Source organism: Microcebus murinus, chromosome 5 (assembly GCF_040939455.1).
Source record: "Microcebus murinus isolate Inina chromosome 5, M.murinus_Inina_mat1.0, whole genome shotgun sequence".
Classification (NCBI taxonomy): Eukaryota; Metazoa; Chordata; class Mammalia; order Primates; family Cheirogaleidae; genus Microcebus; species Microcebus murinus.
In genome coordinates this window covers 106,790,364-106,807,445 of record NC_134108.1, presented here as the reverse complement: position 1 = coordinate 106,807,445, position 17,082 = coordinate 106,790,364, and the positions used below count along the sequence as shown (strand labels likewise).

At 43.5% G+C, this 17,082-nt stretch overlaps 1 protein-coding gene across 1 annotated transcript in view; it reads left to right on the top strand.

The window, feature by feature from the left end:
• TBC1D22B (TBC1 domain family member 22B) overlaps nt 1-17,082 on the top strand; it is a 78,679-nt gene that overhangs the window by 12,246 nt on the left and 49,351 nt on the right. Inside the window, exons 2-5 of the mRNA XM_012746856.2 lie at nt 160-216; nt 13,457-13,764; nt 16,264-16,443; nt 16,963-17,033. Of these exons, the coding sequence (XP_012602310.1) occupies nt 160-216; nt 13,457-13,764; nt 16,264-16,443; nt 16,963-17,033 (616 nt within the window). The remainder of the gene's footprint in view (nt 1-159; nt 217-13,456; nt 13,765-16,263; nt 16,444-16,962; nt 17,034-17,082) is intronic.

Below are 17,082 nucleotides of genomic sequence, written 5' to 3'. Positions count from 1 at the left end.
GTAGGTTGCTCTCTTTTGGAAATGGCTTGAGTATATTCATTCTTGGAGGTAACTTGTTTCTCAGCGTCCTATCCAGTTTTGTGATACAGATGGTATCCAGCCAAAATATTTAGTTTCCTAACTAGACTAACAACTTGCTGCCTTTTTTCATGCTTTTAGCATCCAGCCTGTATATGGAGCACAGCACCCTCCTCTGGACCCTCGGCTCACCAAAAAGTAAGTCAACACATTTTTCCTTTTATACGTCTACTTCTATCACTCCTGCACTCTCCTTTATTTTGTTGAAATCACAGTTTCTACTTTGGCCTTTTCTAGGTTCTCTTCTGCCCTATTTTGGACTAGTAGATGAGCAATCATCTTAATTCTAATTGGTCCATGATTAAATGGGAAATTAACTCACAGAGGAAATTTTGTGTTTTGGGGTTTGGCGTTAGATTCTCTGGTCAGAAGAGAATGTCAGAAGGTCTTTATTGGTCCCTGAAACCAGGTAATTGCTGACCCCCAGGTCTTCTAGCAGGAGATCTGGTTTCTGGGACTCATTTGCTTTTGAATATTGATAGCTCTGCCGCCTTTCCCTCACCTATGCTGTGAGAACTGGGCCAAATAGAATATAACTTTACATTGGCACTCTCTAGGTCCTCTTTCTCTTTGACACACTCAGGGAGACCCAGGCATAGACACAGAGGTAAAAGCTCTCTGGAGCTATTTCTCTAGTAAATCTCTAGTAAATTATTTTCAAACACAACAGAGACTCTAGTTAAATCTTAATTTTAGAGACTTGTTTCCGGAAAAGTTGTAGTTTGTAATGATAGCTGAATGGTTTGGGAGGTATAGACCTAGGTGCTTACCCTCTAGGGGCCTGTGTAATTATATCCACCCTTTCTTCCTTCACAGTCAATGGGGAAGTAAAGATAATGTGCAATTATAATTCCAACTATCTGACGTTCTGGAAAAGGGAAAACTATGGAGATAGTAAAAACATCAGCAGTTGCCAAGGAGTGGGGCTTAGGGGAGGGATAAATAGAAGGAGCACAGTGGATTTTTAGGGCAGTGAAAATACTCTGTATGATACTATAATGGTGGAAACATGCTCTCATATGTATATCCAAACCCACAGAGTATACGACACCAGAGTGAGCACTAACCTAAACTACTGACTCTGCGTGATTATGACGTGTCATTGTAGGTTCCTCGATGGTAACGAATGTACTACTGTGGTGGGGGCTGTTGATAACAGGGGAGGCCATGCATATATGGGGAAGGGAGTAGATAGGAAATCTCTGTACCTTCCTCTTGATCTATTATGAACCTAAAACCATTCTAAATAAATAAAGTCTTTTACAAAAAGAAGGAAAAAAGATAATGTGCATTAAGGTGTTTTGAATAACTAGAAAAATGCTGTATCAAATATACATTATTGGTGTTTTAAAAATTTTTAAATAACTTAGCTGAATATATGGTATACTTTCTATAATTCTACCTACTTGTTCTTTTTGTGATTTGGCAAGTATGTAGAAGACACAGTCTTCTGAATTACTGTGGGAACATGACTGCTGTTCTTGTCTGTAAGATGCACACTTTTTATATCAGAAACCATTCTAGTATAAGCTCCTTGAGGGCAGGGACTTTGTTTTGTTCACCCCTGTACCCTTAGCACCTAAAACAGCATGTGGCACTGAGTACATGTTTATGGAATGAGAGAATGAAGCTATCGCATTTACTTAAACAGTGGGCTTTTCTTTAACGTTCCTTGGTTGCACCTTTTATATTAGCTTCTCACAAGGGGAGCATGTTTTCTGTGATATCTGTGCCATGAATCCATTAAATAGACAGAATTCTCTTTCTTATCAAGAATAGACTATCTGGGCCGTGCGCGGTGGCTCACGCCTGTAATCCTAGCACTCTGGGAGGCCAACACGGGTGGATTGCTCAAGGTCAGGAGTTTGAAACCAGCCTGAGCAAGAGCAAGACCCCATCTCTACTATAAATAGAAAGAAATTAATTGGCAAACTAATATATATAGAAAAAATTAGCCAGGCATGGTGGTGCATGCCTATAGTCCCGGCTACTCAGGAGGCTGAGGCAGTAGGATTGCTTGAGCCCAGGAGTTTGAGGTTGCTGTGAGCTAGGCTGATGCCACGGCACTCACTCTAGCCTGGGCAACAAAGTGAGACTCTGTCTCAAAAAAAAAAAAAAAAAAAAGAATAGACTATCTGGTTTGTTGGCGTGTGTGGCAGGCACTGTTGATCACCTTGGTAGTCATCCCTGACCCTGCTTGCTTTTTCCATGCTTAAGAACCATAATTTTATTCAGATATTAAGTAAGCAAAAATATACTTAGGGCAGGTATTAGAATTAGTTTAAGCCTTTTATGATAATGTTTTGCTTGACCAGTCCCAGTGACTGGTATAGGGTGGTATCGTTTCACTTGTTCTGGCCAATAAAAGAAAGTCTCTTGAGGGTGGGTTCTTGGAAAGATTTTCTCTTTTGATCAGAGAGAGATCATTTGATGAAAGAATGCTGCCACTCACCTGTTCCCTGCTTTTGAATGTGGTAGAATGGAAGTAAGATGCTGAAACTATGGCAGCTAACTGGTAATCCTGAGGAATGGCCAAGAGAATTGCAGACACACCAGCCCCGAGTCCTGACTTTGTGGTCTTTACTATTTAAGCATCACAGTTGAGTATTCTGTTGTATCCCAAAGCACTCTGGTCACAGCCAGGAGTTATTGATTAATAATAGATCCATTCCAACACATTTAATAATAACCTTTGATAAACACATGGCTAACATATAAATCTTTCCATCCATTCATACATAAGGCAGTAGGTCTGCTGTCTCATTTTATGTTTTGGTCAGGGTCACCATATACCATCTGCACCTGTCATCAACTGAGCCTTCCCTTACTCTATATTTAGGACGTATCTTCAGAATATCACCATATCCCAAACTGCCAAGGCAAACTTTATTTACTCTTGTTTTCTTACCTGTTAGTGATATAAAACAATGGATATTTTCACTGATTATTCAGCAGAGTTGTAGTCAGACTTTCAACAGAAGTGATCACTTAGCTTTGTAATTTGGGGGGAATTTAATTATCACTGAATTAATTGCTTACCTTTTTCATGTCCATGGTGATTTGATATTAATACTTCACAACATGGGACCACATCTAGGTCTGCACCAGATCGTTTTACTCTTCCAGATTGTTGCTATAAAACATTTATCGCCTTTATTTTATGACCTTTGTTGGGACATTTTTATGACTTTCTCTGCTACATGATTATTGTTCCACTTCAGACCGTCATTAATTACTGTGTGGCTAATCCCCATCACAGTGGAAGCCTTTATATTGGGTCTTCAATCATCTAAACTGCACAAGCACAGCAAGTCGTTCCCTGTCCATGTATATTGACTTCAATTTGCCAAATTATTAACCATTAGTGATAATATCTCCTGCAATAATTTTTATAGCTCAGATAAAACTAGTCTTACTGATGAGCAGCTCCATTGGCCACTTGATAGGATGACAGACTTCTAAATTTATTATTTTCTGAATTGATGCTGAAGTATGATAGGTCCTAGTTCTGAGTTATAAAACTAGTTCACGTGAAGACACGCTGGTTACTAAGATGACTCATTTATTTGAATGTTACTAAATTTCTCCACTTGCCTCAAATCACTTTTTGATGTCAAACATTTTTTAAAAAATTCTGTTAAGTGGAACAACCACATCAGTAAAACAGGGTAGTAGTATCAAATTATGGAATGATTGATTTTTTTTTTTTTTTTTTTTTTGGTCTTCCTAATCAGTGTAACCTGTGGCCACTCTTTTTTTTCCCAACATACTCTGAAGTATTTGTGTTACCATTTAACAAGTTACTCTTCACCAGTCACCAAACCTTTCACTAAGTCCTGCTCAAATGTGCCATACATTATGTTTTTGAGAGTTTTTAGTGTCACACCTGCACTTTTCAGATCAATTTTTCTTTGCCACTTAGTAGCTGCATGACCGTGGCAAATTACTTAAACGCTCTGAGCCTTAATTTCCTCATCTATGAAATATAGTAAGACTCACATCACAGAGTTGCTGTGAGGATAGCATGAGGTATCTGTAAAGATGTTTTCTCAGGCCGGGCGCGGTGGCTCACGCCTGTAATCCTAGCTCTTGGGAGGCCGAGGCGGGCGGATTGCTCAAGGTCAGGAGTTCAAAACCAGCCTGAGCAAGAGCGAGACCCCGTCTCTACTATAAATAGAAAGAAATTAATTGGCCAACTGATATATACATAAAAAAAAAAAATTAGCCGGGCATAGTGGCTCATGCCTGTAGTCCCAGCTACTCGGGAGGCTGAGGCAGAAGGATTGCTTGAGCCCAGGAGTTTGAGGTTGCTGTGAGCTAGGCTGACGCCACGGCACTCACTCTAGCCTGGACAACAAAGCGAGACTCTGTCTCAAAAAAAAAAAAAAAAAAAAAAAGATGTTTTCTCAACTACAATTTGGCGTACAATTGTAAGGTGGTATGGCGAAGGTATCCGTCAGAGGTCAGTTTGGCTGTAACTTTCATATAGTTGTGTTTAATCCTGATTAAACTTCATACCACACTGTGGCACTCTTGTACCTTGAATTAGGTATAATAGTTGGGACATGTTTAAATGAGGTAGCCTATAAATTAAAGGTACCCCCAGCCAGAATTACCTGGATTAACTTTTTTCTGTAACTACTGAGGTCAACAAAGAGGGGAGATGTTTTTCTTCCACGGACCCCATCCCTAGATGTGGCTTCTTCCCTTCCAGGCTACCTAAGTGACACACACAGTCTATTTTGAGTAGACAGGAAGTTTCTCCTATAGGGCAAGAGAGTTGGGCTGTTGGCTTGGTATACTTGGGGAAAGTTATAGTTTATGTGGGGCTCAGTTTATTTGGCAATTCCTCTTCCCAGGCTGCAGATCCTTCTAGGCCTTCACCCTCTTCTTTTTCACCAGTTTTTCTAGATGGAGGAGTTAGCAGATGCTGGCTCAGGAGTCAGGTAGACCTGGATTTGAGCCCCACCTTCACTGCCTGCTCATGACCTCAGTAAGCTTCAGTTCCCTTATCTATATGTGGGAATAATAATAGTACCTACTTCATAGGCTTACTAGTAAGCATTAAATCAGAAAATGGATATATGTAAAAATTAGCATAGGGCCTGGTACCTAGTGAGTAGCCAATAAATGTTAATTATTATTTATGTATAAATGTATGAGCTTAGGTTTCTTCTCTGGAGAGAGCAAAATTAAGAAACATGGAAAAGCTTCAAATAGAGTTTTCTTCTTTCTCTCAGAGGTGACCCAAAGTATCTTTTCACTCCTTGCTTTCCTCTTTTGTTCTTGTGGGAGGTTCTCACTATCCTTGTTTTGTCCTCAAACTCCTACCCTTTGATAGGTGATACCAACCCCTTCCTCTATAATGGCCTCTTTCCTCAGGACAGAGCTGACTTTTAAATTGGTTGGTTGAGTTTTGGTTTTGTGGGCTCAGTGTCCCTAAAATAATTTCTGGCAGTCTCAAAATGGTCTGCCTTGAATCTCATGTCTTTACTTTTTTTTTTTTTTTTTTTTTTTTTGAGACAGAGTCTCGCTCTGTTGCCTGGGCTAGAGTGCCGTGGCATGAGCCTAACTCACAGCAACCTCAAACTCCCTGGGCTCAAGCAATCCTCCTGCCTCAGTCTCCCGAGTAGCTGGGACTACAAGCATGCGCCACCATGCCCGGCTAATTTTTTCTATATATATTAGTTGGCCAATTGATTTCTTTCTATTTATAGTAGAGATGGGGTCTCGCTCTTGCTCAGGCTGGTTTCAAGCTTCTGACCTCGAGCCATCCGCCTGCCTGGGCCTCCCACAGTGCTAGGATTACAGGTGTGAGCCACCACGCCTGGCCTGAATCTCATGTCTTTCTGTCACACGGAATGACAGCCTTTCCTCCCTTCTTCATTGTGTTGGAAAGTGTCCTTCAATTTCTATTGGCAAGTTTTCATTTGCATGCATTCCAGTTCTAAATCTACTTCAATTGTATTGAATCATCATTTGCTTCAAAAATACAATGAAAACCGGGGCCAAGATGGCGCACTAGAAGCAGCCCGCACTCGCTGCTCTCAAGGAGAGGAGCAAAGGTTGTGGGCTAATGCTTGGCGAGAGCTGTGTGCGTCATCAAAAGCGACTGGAGACACCTGAAGTGGGGGAGAGAAGTGGGGTGATCTGCTCGACAAGATAGGAAGGTACCTGGGGAGGCATCTACATGTGGGGAAAGGTCAGGGGAGAGTTCCCCAGGGCTCTGTGCTCCCCCAGCGGACACTGCAACCCGAGCTGTGAGGGGCTCCCCACCACAGCAGGCCTCCACACTAATTAGGGAGCTGCTTGGAGACTGTGCAGCGGCATTGCACCAAGAGCGGGCACAGTGGGGCCCCGTCAGCTTCTGGTCTCAGGTTGCTGCAACAGATGCCACTCTGTCCTCTCAGCCCCAGAGCGCCTGGTCTGTCTGCAGAGGGGTCAGCTCCACTATAGCCGCCTCCCCATTACCCCTGCCAGGCCAGGAAGGGAGTGGGGAAGGCAGGTACTCTCGCACACACTGTGACGGAGTGCTGCGCACCTCCTGAACTCCTCCCACTGGCCACCTCCCAGGGGTCCCAGCAGAGCAGGTGCCCGCTGTCCCTCAGCATCTGCTGCTGCCATCTCACCATCTCAATATTGCTGCCACTACCCCGTGAGTAGCACCATAGCAGCTGCCATAGTTGGCTACCCTGGGTGGAGGGAGAGCCCCAGCCACTGCAACTCCCTAGCTGGGCACTGCATGTCTCCCCAGCCCCACGAGCCATGGGTGGCTCAGCTGCTATACCCTGACGAGACACCCTGCCACTGGCCACGATCCCACAACCTGCCCAGGCACTGGCCAAGGCCCCCTGACCTATCCAGGCATCCGCCAAGTTTCTTTGACCTGTCCTGCTACTGACTGCAGTCTGGTGACATGCCCAGGCACTCGTGAAGCTCCTGTGACCCCGCCCCACCACTGGCTGTGGTCCCTTGATGCACCCAAGCACCCGCCAAAGTCCTGCAACCTGCCGCGCTGCTGGCTGTCCCACAACACAACACAGCCAGGTACCTACAAAGGTCCTACAACTTACTATGCTGTTGGCTGCAGTACCACGATGCTCCAAGACACCTGCCAAAGTCCTGTGATATACGCAGGCACCTGTGAAAGTCCCGTGACCCACCCCACTGCTGGCTGTGATTCTGTGGCACACCCAGGCATCTGCAAAGGTCCTGCAACCCACCCTGCTGCCAGCTATAGTCCTATGACATAACATGCCCAGATAGGTACAAAGGTCCTGGAACCCACCTAGGCACTAACCAGGGCCTGTTGACCCATCTGGGTACCCACCAAAATTCCACAACCTACTTGGGTGCCTGCTAAGGTCCCATGATCTGCTTGGGCATTGGCCAAGGTCCTGCAACGTGCCCAGTCACCTGCTAAGGTCCACAACCCACCCAGGTGCCAGTTAAGGTTATGCCACCCACCTCCATGGAGAGGGACTTGCCTAGCTCCCAGCAATAGCTTCCAACCATGGCCTGGGGACCAATCCACCAATATGAACAAATGTCCCCCAGCACCAGCTTGGTCTGTGACTACCACAGGGGAATGGTATGTCGCAGAGAACAGCTGCATTACAGGTTCTCAGTGCATCCGCCCCTCTCCTGCCAGGTCAGTCTCCCAGAGTAGGACACAAAAGTGCTGTCTAGGGACCTCTCCTCCTCCTAAGTAGGAGGTTCCCAGCAAAGGAGAACAGGTGCACCACAAACTTATCAGCCCTGGAGTGAGAGAAAAGGTTTCAGATGAGAAGAAACCAGCAAAAGAATTCCAGCAACACCCCACTGACAGAACTGGACAGATCATTAAAGCAGAAAATGAATAAAGAAACACTGGACTTAAACAGGACTCCGGAACGAATGGCCCTAACAGACACTTACAGAACATGCATTCTTCTCATCAGCACATGGGACATTTTCCAAGATTGGGCATATCTTAGGCCATAAAACAAGCCTTAGCAAATTCAAAAAAATAGAAATCATTCCATATATCTTTTTAGACCACAGTGGAGTAAAACTAGAAATCAATTCCAAGAAAAACATTCAAAAGTACACAAAGTCATAGAAATTAACGATCCTTGGGTCAATGATGAAATTAAGATGGAAACTCAAAGATGCCTTGAACTGAATGACATAGGGGACATAAGCTTTCAAAATCTGTAGGATACAGCAAAGGGGAAAGTTCAAATGCCTACATCAAACAAGAGATCACACATTAGCAACCTAATGTCACATCTCAAGGAACTGGAAAAAGAACAAAGCAAACTCAAAGCTTGCAGAGGGAAAGAAATAACAAAGCTCAGAGCAGAATTAAATAAATGTAAACCAAAAGAAAAAAAAAATGAAGGATCAATGAAACAAGAGTTAGTTCTTTGAAAATATAAAATCGATAGACCACTAGCCAGATTAACCAGAAATAGGAGAGAAAGACCTCAAATAAGCTCAACCAAAAATGAAAGGACATTATAACTGATACTGCAGAAATACAAAATATCATCTGTGAATACTTTGAAAATCTGTATGCAAACAAACTAGAAAATCTAGAGGAAATGGATAAATTCCTGGAAACGCACAATCTCTCAAGCCTGAATCAGGAAGAAATAGAAATCCTAAATAGACCAATAATGAGTAGCAAGATTGAAGTAATAATAAAAAATCTCCCAACAACAACAACAACAAAAAAGCCCTGGACCAAGTGGATTCACAGATGAATTCTACCAGACCTACAAAGAAGAACTGGTACCTATCCTACAGAAATTATTTCATAACATTGAGAAGGAGGGAATCCTCCCTAACTCATTCTACAAAGCCAGTATCACCTTGATACCAAAACTAGAAAAGGACACAATGAAAAAAGAAAGCTACAGACCAATATCCCCTATGAACATAGATAAAAAATTCTCAACAAAATGATAGCAAACTGAATTCAACAACAGATCAAGAATCTGGAGGCATCACATTACCTGACTTCACTTGGTTACAAGGTTATAGTAACCCAAACAGCATGGTATTGGTATAAAAGTAGAGATGTAGACCAATAAAAAGAATAGAGAACCCAGAAATAAAACCATATAGCTACAACCAGTTGATCTTTGACAAAACAGCCAATGACATACACTGGGGAAAAGGAGCCCTATTCAATAAATGGTGCTGGGAAAATTAGATAGCCACATGTGGAAGAATGAAACAGGACCCCCGCTCTTTCACCATATACAAAAATTAATTCAAGATGGATAAAAGACTTAAATGTAAGGCATGAAACCATAAAAATTCTAGAAGAAAACAAGAGAAAAACTCTTCTAGACTTCAGCCTAGGCGAAAAATTTGACTAAGACCCCAAAGGCAATTATAGCAATAACAAAAATAAGTAAATGGGACTTGATTAAATTAAAAAGCTTGTGCACAGTGAAGGAAATAATGAACAGAGTGAATAGACAACCTACAGAATGGGAGAAAATATTTACAAACTATACATCCAACAAAGGACTGATATCCAGAACCTATAAAGAACTCAAACAAATCAGCAAGAAAAAAACAAACAACCTCATCAAAAAGCAGGCAAAACACATGAAGAGTAATTTTTCAAAAGAAGATAGACAAATGGCCAAGAAACATATGAAAAAATGCTCAACATCACTAATCATCAGGGAAATACAAATTGAAACTACATTGAGATACCACCTTACCCCTAACAGAATTGCCATTATCAAAAAGTCAAAAAACAACAGGTGGTGGTATGGATGCAGCGAGAAAGGAAGGCTTACAAACTGTTGGCAGGACTGCAAATTAGTACAACCTCTATGGAAAACAGTATGGAGATTCCTCAAAGAAATAAATGTAGACATACCATTCGATCCAGCAATCCCACTGCTGTGTTTCTACCCAAAGGAAAAGAAGTAATTTTATCAAAAAAACACATGCACTTGAATGTTTATTACAGCACAATTCACAACCGCAAAGACATGGAACCAACCTAAGTGCCCATCAATTCATGAGTGGAAAAAAAATGTGGTGTATATATACCATAGAATACTGCTTAGCCATAAAAAGTATTAAAGAATGTCATTTGCAGCAACTTGGATGGAACTGGAGACCATTATGCTAAGTGAAGTATCTCAGGAATGGAAAAACCAAACACCTTATGTTCTCACAAATAAGTGGGAGCTAAATGATGGGTATACACAGGCACAAAGAGATATAAAGGACATGGAAACCAAGAAGCAGGGAGGCGAGGGAAAACAACCTGGGTACAATGAATACTATTCTGGTGACAGACACACCAAATGCCCTGACTTAAGCATTATACAAGGTATCCATGTAACAAAAACTTTTGCATCCCATTACTATTTTGAAATAAAAAAGTAATGAAAATCTCAAATGCATTAAAAAGGTATTAGAAAAACATAACAGACACTCACATACCCACTACCAGCTGCTTTACCTCCTTCATATGGATGGGAAGCTGGGCATCTGTTAGAACCTGCCACTCAGCATGGCCTGCCTCTTGCTGTCGTGTTTTCATCTAGGCCAGGGTTTGTGTATGCTTCACCCCATGTTAGACCATGAGTTTCCGGTTAACTTTACGACCTGAGTTAAAAGTCAGCTTCTTAATTTGATGATTCATTTAAAGAGTTCTCAAAGCTTCCAGGCTATAATGCAATCATTATAGCCTCCAAGAAGGAAAATGATAGTAACCACATACTCCTCTCTGCTATTTTGCAGACGACAGATCTTTCTTACACATCTGCCTGTTTGTTCTCAGCAGCAGACCCCCTGAGTTGCTAGTGTGGGTGGTGGATCCTGGATCCCCTTTTACAAAGGAGAAGCAGTCAAAATGGATGAGTGCAGAACATGCAGCCTCAGTATGTCTGCAGAGGAGCAATTTGCCTTTTCGCCAATAGGTGGATTTTTATATGTGCAAATATTTGTGCTGCATTGCCTCAGTTTTATTTGCTTTGGTTTGAGCACTTCTTTGTTTCCTATTGTGCTTTCAACAGGCTATGTATATTGGGGATTGACGAAGGCCAGCAAAAAAACCTTATCCACTGATGAATAGAAATGATATGTTCATTGTAGGAAATGTGACTAATTCGGAGAATTATAAAAGTGAAATTAAATATCACCTGTAATTCCATAGCCCAAAGATAAGCACTGTTAACATTTTGATGTATTTTCTTTTTTCTTTTTTTTTTTTTTTATTTCTTTTCAGGGCCAACATGCATGTATTGATGTATTTTCTTCCTGGTCTTTTTTATGCACATTTTTTTTTAATACAGAGATCATAAGAAATGTATAATTTTGGGCCTTATTTTCATTCACCTTACTGAGATCATTCCCAAATGTTAAATAGCCTTCCAGGTATGATTTTTAATGGCAGTGTAACATTCCATGTGATAGCTAAACCATAATTTATTATATCGTTTCCAAATTCTAGATGTTTATATTGTTTGTAATATTTAACCAAAATAACACTCGTATAAACTATTTTAGATTATCTTTCTCTGTATCTTATGGTCAGAGATTATGAACCATTTTAAGACTCATGGTGTGTATGTTGCCAGATTGTGTTCCAGAGGATTATACAGCATATACCCTTCCTGCAGAATTAGCTGGTCTCACTACACCTTGGTCAGCACTGAAGAGAACAAGTCTTTAAATCTTTGCTAATTGAATGGGTGAAAAATGCTATTTTGTTTCCATGACATTTGGGCTGTTACAATCTTATAAGCTTGTGTCACCTTGTATTTTGTATAATGGATTTTCCTTTGCTCTGTATCACACTCATATTCAAAAATAATGTCTCAGTGATGCCACTTTTTCATAATAGGGACATTCTGATGAGCTGTGTGAGTTACCAGACTGTATTTATTGATATTAATAACTTAAACTGTCTTTTATAGTAAGTATTGGGCTCATTTAGGGAGGGAGGACAAGTTAGCAGACCACCCACCTCTATCCAAAGGGAAGAAATCTCTCTTGGAGAGGGGGGACTCTGCCCTTCTGGCAGAGCCTAGAGTTACCCTGCCTTGCTGGGGGAAAACAGTGAGGCATTTCAATGATGGTTTTACCCCGTTACATCCTGGTCCCCATGTACTGTAAACTCACACAAGACTGTATCCTTTGCTCCCCTGTTTGGGGTCCAAGAGACGCTAGATAAGACAGAGTTAGAAGTGTCATAATCAGTCTCCTGGAACCAGAATAAAGGCCCCCAGACCTTAAGAGGACGTAAGGACATAAAGAGAAAAAGCCTAAGAAAGTAGGAATGGTTCACATGACTCTTTGGACTAGGTCTCCTTTTCTCAATAGCTTTATCTAGTGTTTCTGAAACTTCAGTCATGTACCACATTCATGATTTTTTGGGCCATATTCTGTACTGTTATTTACTAAATACATTTTAATAAGTACTCATTTACTCAAAAATAGATTTATGTTTTAAAAATAAACCTTGTACTTCCATAAATGGAAAACCAATAATATTTGCCATAAAAAGTAACCTTAAAAATACATGCAGTGAAAAGCAAAACAGTCTTAATTCAATTCCATACCAGATTCTACTGCTAGCAAATATGTTGATCCTGAGGCCACCCTCACTTTGTTAAAAAAAGAGCTTAAAGACAGAGTAGCACCAACTTAGACTTTGTCCTCAAAGCTAAGCAGAGGGACTTTAACAAAATAAAGGGAACAACTGTTCATTCTGGGACTTGATGTTTAATGCTACATATACGGAATACCTAAAATCATTTCCTGTTCTGCCAGTAGTTTATGTCCTGTTCTAATGGATAGTTTAGGTTATGTTGCCATAGCAAATTAACTGTGAAACCTCAGTGGATTAACATGAAATAGGTTTATTTCTCGTGCATGCTACGTGTCCAAAATGGGGTGAAGAAATAAGGGTAGAGGCAGGCTCTGCTCCACAAAGCCGCTCACTCACCCAGGCTGAGGGAGGCTCCACCATTTGGAACCTTGCCAGTCACCATGACAGAGGAGAGGTTATAGAGAACCCACACCTACTCTTTTATACTTAATGCCTGGAAGTGATTACCTCGCTTTCTTCTCAGCCCATTGGCCAGAAGTAGGCATAGCCTTGCCTAAGTGCAAGGGCACTGGGAAATAGAGAGGAACACGTGGGATATCCGGTGACCACTGCGATCTCTGCTACATCTGTCTCTGCTACGTAGGGCTAGTCTGGATGCATCTAGATGAGGGATGATGTCGTGATTTTTGTTTGAAGAAGCTGATGTTTATGTGTGGGGTCATTTGTAATGTTAGTATTGTATTAAGCTCGTGAAGGAGGTCAGGTGTGTCAGCCCGTTCCTTGGTAATGGTGTCTCCTTTCTTGAAGCTTCATTAAAGAACGGTCAAAAGTCAACTCAATTCCTCTGAAGAATAAGAAGGCCTCCAGTTTTCATGAGTTTGCCCGGAATACCAGTGATGCTTGGGACATTGGCGATGATGAGGAAGAGGACTTTTCCTCACCTTCTTTTCAAACTCTGAACTCAAAAGTTGCTTTGGCAACTGCAGCCCAAGTTCTAGAAAACCACAGCAAGCTGAGGGTAAAACCGGAGCGGTCCCAGTCGACGACGTCCGACGTTCCTGCCAACCACAAGGTCACAAAGTCCAGCAGCGATGCCCAGCTGTCCAGAAACTCCAGTAAGTCCACCTGCCGCTCCGTAGCCTCAGCCTTCTCAGCAGAGTGCACTTTAAATAAAAGCGATCTTTTATAAGGGCAGCACTCACATCTTCCCTTGGGTGATAAATGAGCAAGCCCAAGGGAAGGTTCCTCCGTGAGCCTACGAAGTCCCAAGCTGTGCTTGCCCCTCCTGCCTGGGTGGCTCTGGGCCCTCACAGACACCCAAGTGTCATTCTCCTGCCATTCTCCTCTCCTCTTCCTTTGGTGTAGTGGGGTCCAGAACTTAAGTGGTTTGATGGCTTCACGTGGCTTTAGGCATGGTCAGGTTTACGAATATTGACTAACATATTTAAAGTTGTCAGTGGCGGATTTCACAAACATTTGGCCTGTTGTTTGGCTTCTTCAGGCCTGGAAAATACCCACTGTTTCTGTTCTGGAGGGAGGAAGGCACCAGGTCACATCTCCCTGAGGCCACCCAGTGGCTGGGCTGGGCTGGGATAGGGGGATAGGCCTGCTCTGTTTCTGTTCAGGAAACTGGCCTCAATAACTGGTTGAGAGGAGGGTGGTTTTATAAAAGGTTTGGGGACTCTCAGTATACTCTTTTCAGTATCCATTGTTGTGTTTAATGTTGCATTAGTGGGTTTTATGGAAGATGGTTGTTCTGAGCTGGAGAGGGACGTGCCTTCGTTCTAGTGAGAGCTCAAATGGCTGACTGGCAAAGGATGAAAAGGAAGTTGGAAGACTGTCAGAGCCCTGGTGTATCCGGGCTCATGGTCTAGGAGTATTTCTCTTATAGTTTCAGACTAAGCATGTGGCCATGCGAGCAGGCTGTAAGGTCTTTACAGTCATTCCACAGTTATTTTTCATCACTGATTTGGGCTCCAGCTTGAACCTTCTGTGCCATGCCTGGAGGGGCATTCCATGTTGATTGACTTAGGTGCCCACAGCTACAGGCTGTGGAAAGTGTCTGTACACCATGGCTGAAGGTCTCTAGAGGTTCCCAGCGTGAGGACGGGCCCCATCGCAATCCCTGATGAGCTGCCCTTGTGCAGCAAGGACCCCCAGAGCATTCTCCTCACAGAGGTTCCCTCCTGCATGCGTCTGTCTGTGCACAGCTGATGTCCGAGATGCACATCTGCCTCAGCTCTGCAGCGTGCGGTCTGCATTTTCTAGGCACCCTGTGACACTGGGAATCCTACCCAGGTGTCTTGTGGCTGTTGTTTTTGTAAGCCTTCTAGTAGTGCTAGTTAATTAGTATTACTCTTTAGTTTTTGTTGTAACTACCACTTTTTTTTTTTTTTTTGAGACAGAGTCTCGCTTTGTTGCCCAGGCTAGAGTGAGTGCCATGGCGTCAGCCTAGCTCACAGCAACCTCAAACTCCTGGGCTCAAGCAATCCTCCTTCCTCAGCCTCCCGAGTAGCTGGGAGTACAGGCATGCACCACCATGCCCAGTTAATTTTTTCTATATATATTAGTTAGCCAATTAATTTCTTTCTATTTATATAGTAGAGACGGGGTCTCGCTCTTGCTTAGGCTGGTTTTGAACTCCTGACCTCGAGCAATCCGCCCACCTCGGCCTCCCAGAGTGCTAGGATTACAGGCGTGAGCCACCGCGCCCTGCCGTAACTACCACTTTTTAAGGATCAGATATGTAAGCTATCCCTTACAAATTACTAAATCTCTCTGACATGTAGTTTCTCATCTGTAAATAGTTATAAATTCCTACCCTATGTTTAAGGACCCAGTGAGAGATCATATATATATAAGTGACTAGCTTGGTGCCTTACACAAAGTAAGCACTCAAATATGTTAGTCCAGTACTGTTTATTCTTCCTGCTGACTATCTGGCCTAGAAATGTCCAGAACCAGACAGAGTTCAGCTTGAGTCTGTGTCCTGTAATTTCAGTCATATCCTGACAGAATTAAAAACTGGTTCATTTTGGTGGGAAATGTAGGAACAGAGAGGAACCGCAGCCACCCAAGGCAGGATTTCCTTAGCCAGAGCTTCTCGCCGTGTGCAGGGCACACTGGCGGGCCAAGAGCAGGTTAAGGTTGTGCCCGTGGTATTGATCCCGTCAGCCCTTGGGGCGGCCAGGTGGCCCTGGGGCTTGTGGAGAGCAGCCACCTCCCTTACTGCAGCGTCTTTGCAGTGTCATCATTTCTCGTGTGCACAGTGGTGTGGAAAGGAAAGGAAAACACTGCCTTAGACCGTGTTGCCACTGAACGCGTTATTTGGCACTGAGACAAGTTTCAGTTTGGGGTATGAAAGAAAGCATTCGATTTTCCTCTGGAGCCACCAAAAAAGTTCTCAGAAGTTGCCGCAGCATCTGGAGTGTGTTAGCGCACAGGGTGTTTTGGTCTGCGTGGCGCAGATGCAGCCCTTGCTGCGGGCGGCCCTCGCTGCCCCTCCGCCGGGCCCTCAGGCCTGGAGCAGGACAAGGACGCTGACCGGTTAGGGTTAAGGGTTTCAGAATCTGTGCTCTTCACGCAGCCCATTCTTCTCTTTCAAATGGCCTCAGGTGATACGTGCCTGAGGAACCCGCTCCACAAACAGCAGTCGCTCCCTCTCCGGCCCATCATCCCCCTCGTGGCCCGGATCTCAGACCAGAACGCTTCTGGGGCTCCCCCGATGACCGTCCGGGAGAAAACCCGCCTAGAAAAATTCCGTCAGCTTCTCTCCAGCCACAACACTGACTTAGGTGAGTCCTTGTGAGCCCCGGGCAAGGTAGGGGCTTTTGGTGACTGGAATTCCCAGAGACCTGGAAGCTATTGCTCTTTATTCTTCCTTCTTTTACTTTTCTAGCTTCTCCTGATATGGTGCCCATTGCAGTGACTTGCAGGTATTAAGTCAGAAGTATGTTACTAGGGGTTAGGAACCCAATTAGGTGGGACTGGTTTCCATGGCCTGTAGACCATAGTGCACCTATTCTGGCTTGGCCTTTCCTACCCCAAGGGGGTTTTTACTGAAATCCACACCCGCTGGTCTTTCAGTTCCCTTCTAACTCTCGTCTCCGAGCTGACTGGATGGCTACTGCAAGGGCGTGCCCTTGGCACTTGGCTGCTCTGGGCGGCTGTTCTGGGCTTTCCCCTGTGCTTATGGGTAGCAGGTGGTGGTGGTCTTACTCCTTTGGTAGGAAGCATCAGGCAGTGCTGGTTGCAGTTTGTTTTCAGGCACTTGTGGGGAGAGCTAATCCAACGTGGCTGTTTTCTGTTTGCAGATGAACTGAGGAAGTGTAGCTGGCCAGGGGTTCCCAGGGAGGTTCGACCTGTAACCTGGAGACTCCTGTCGGTGAGTTCTACCCACTATGTAGAGAAGCGTGAGCCTCACACAGCCCTTC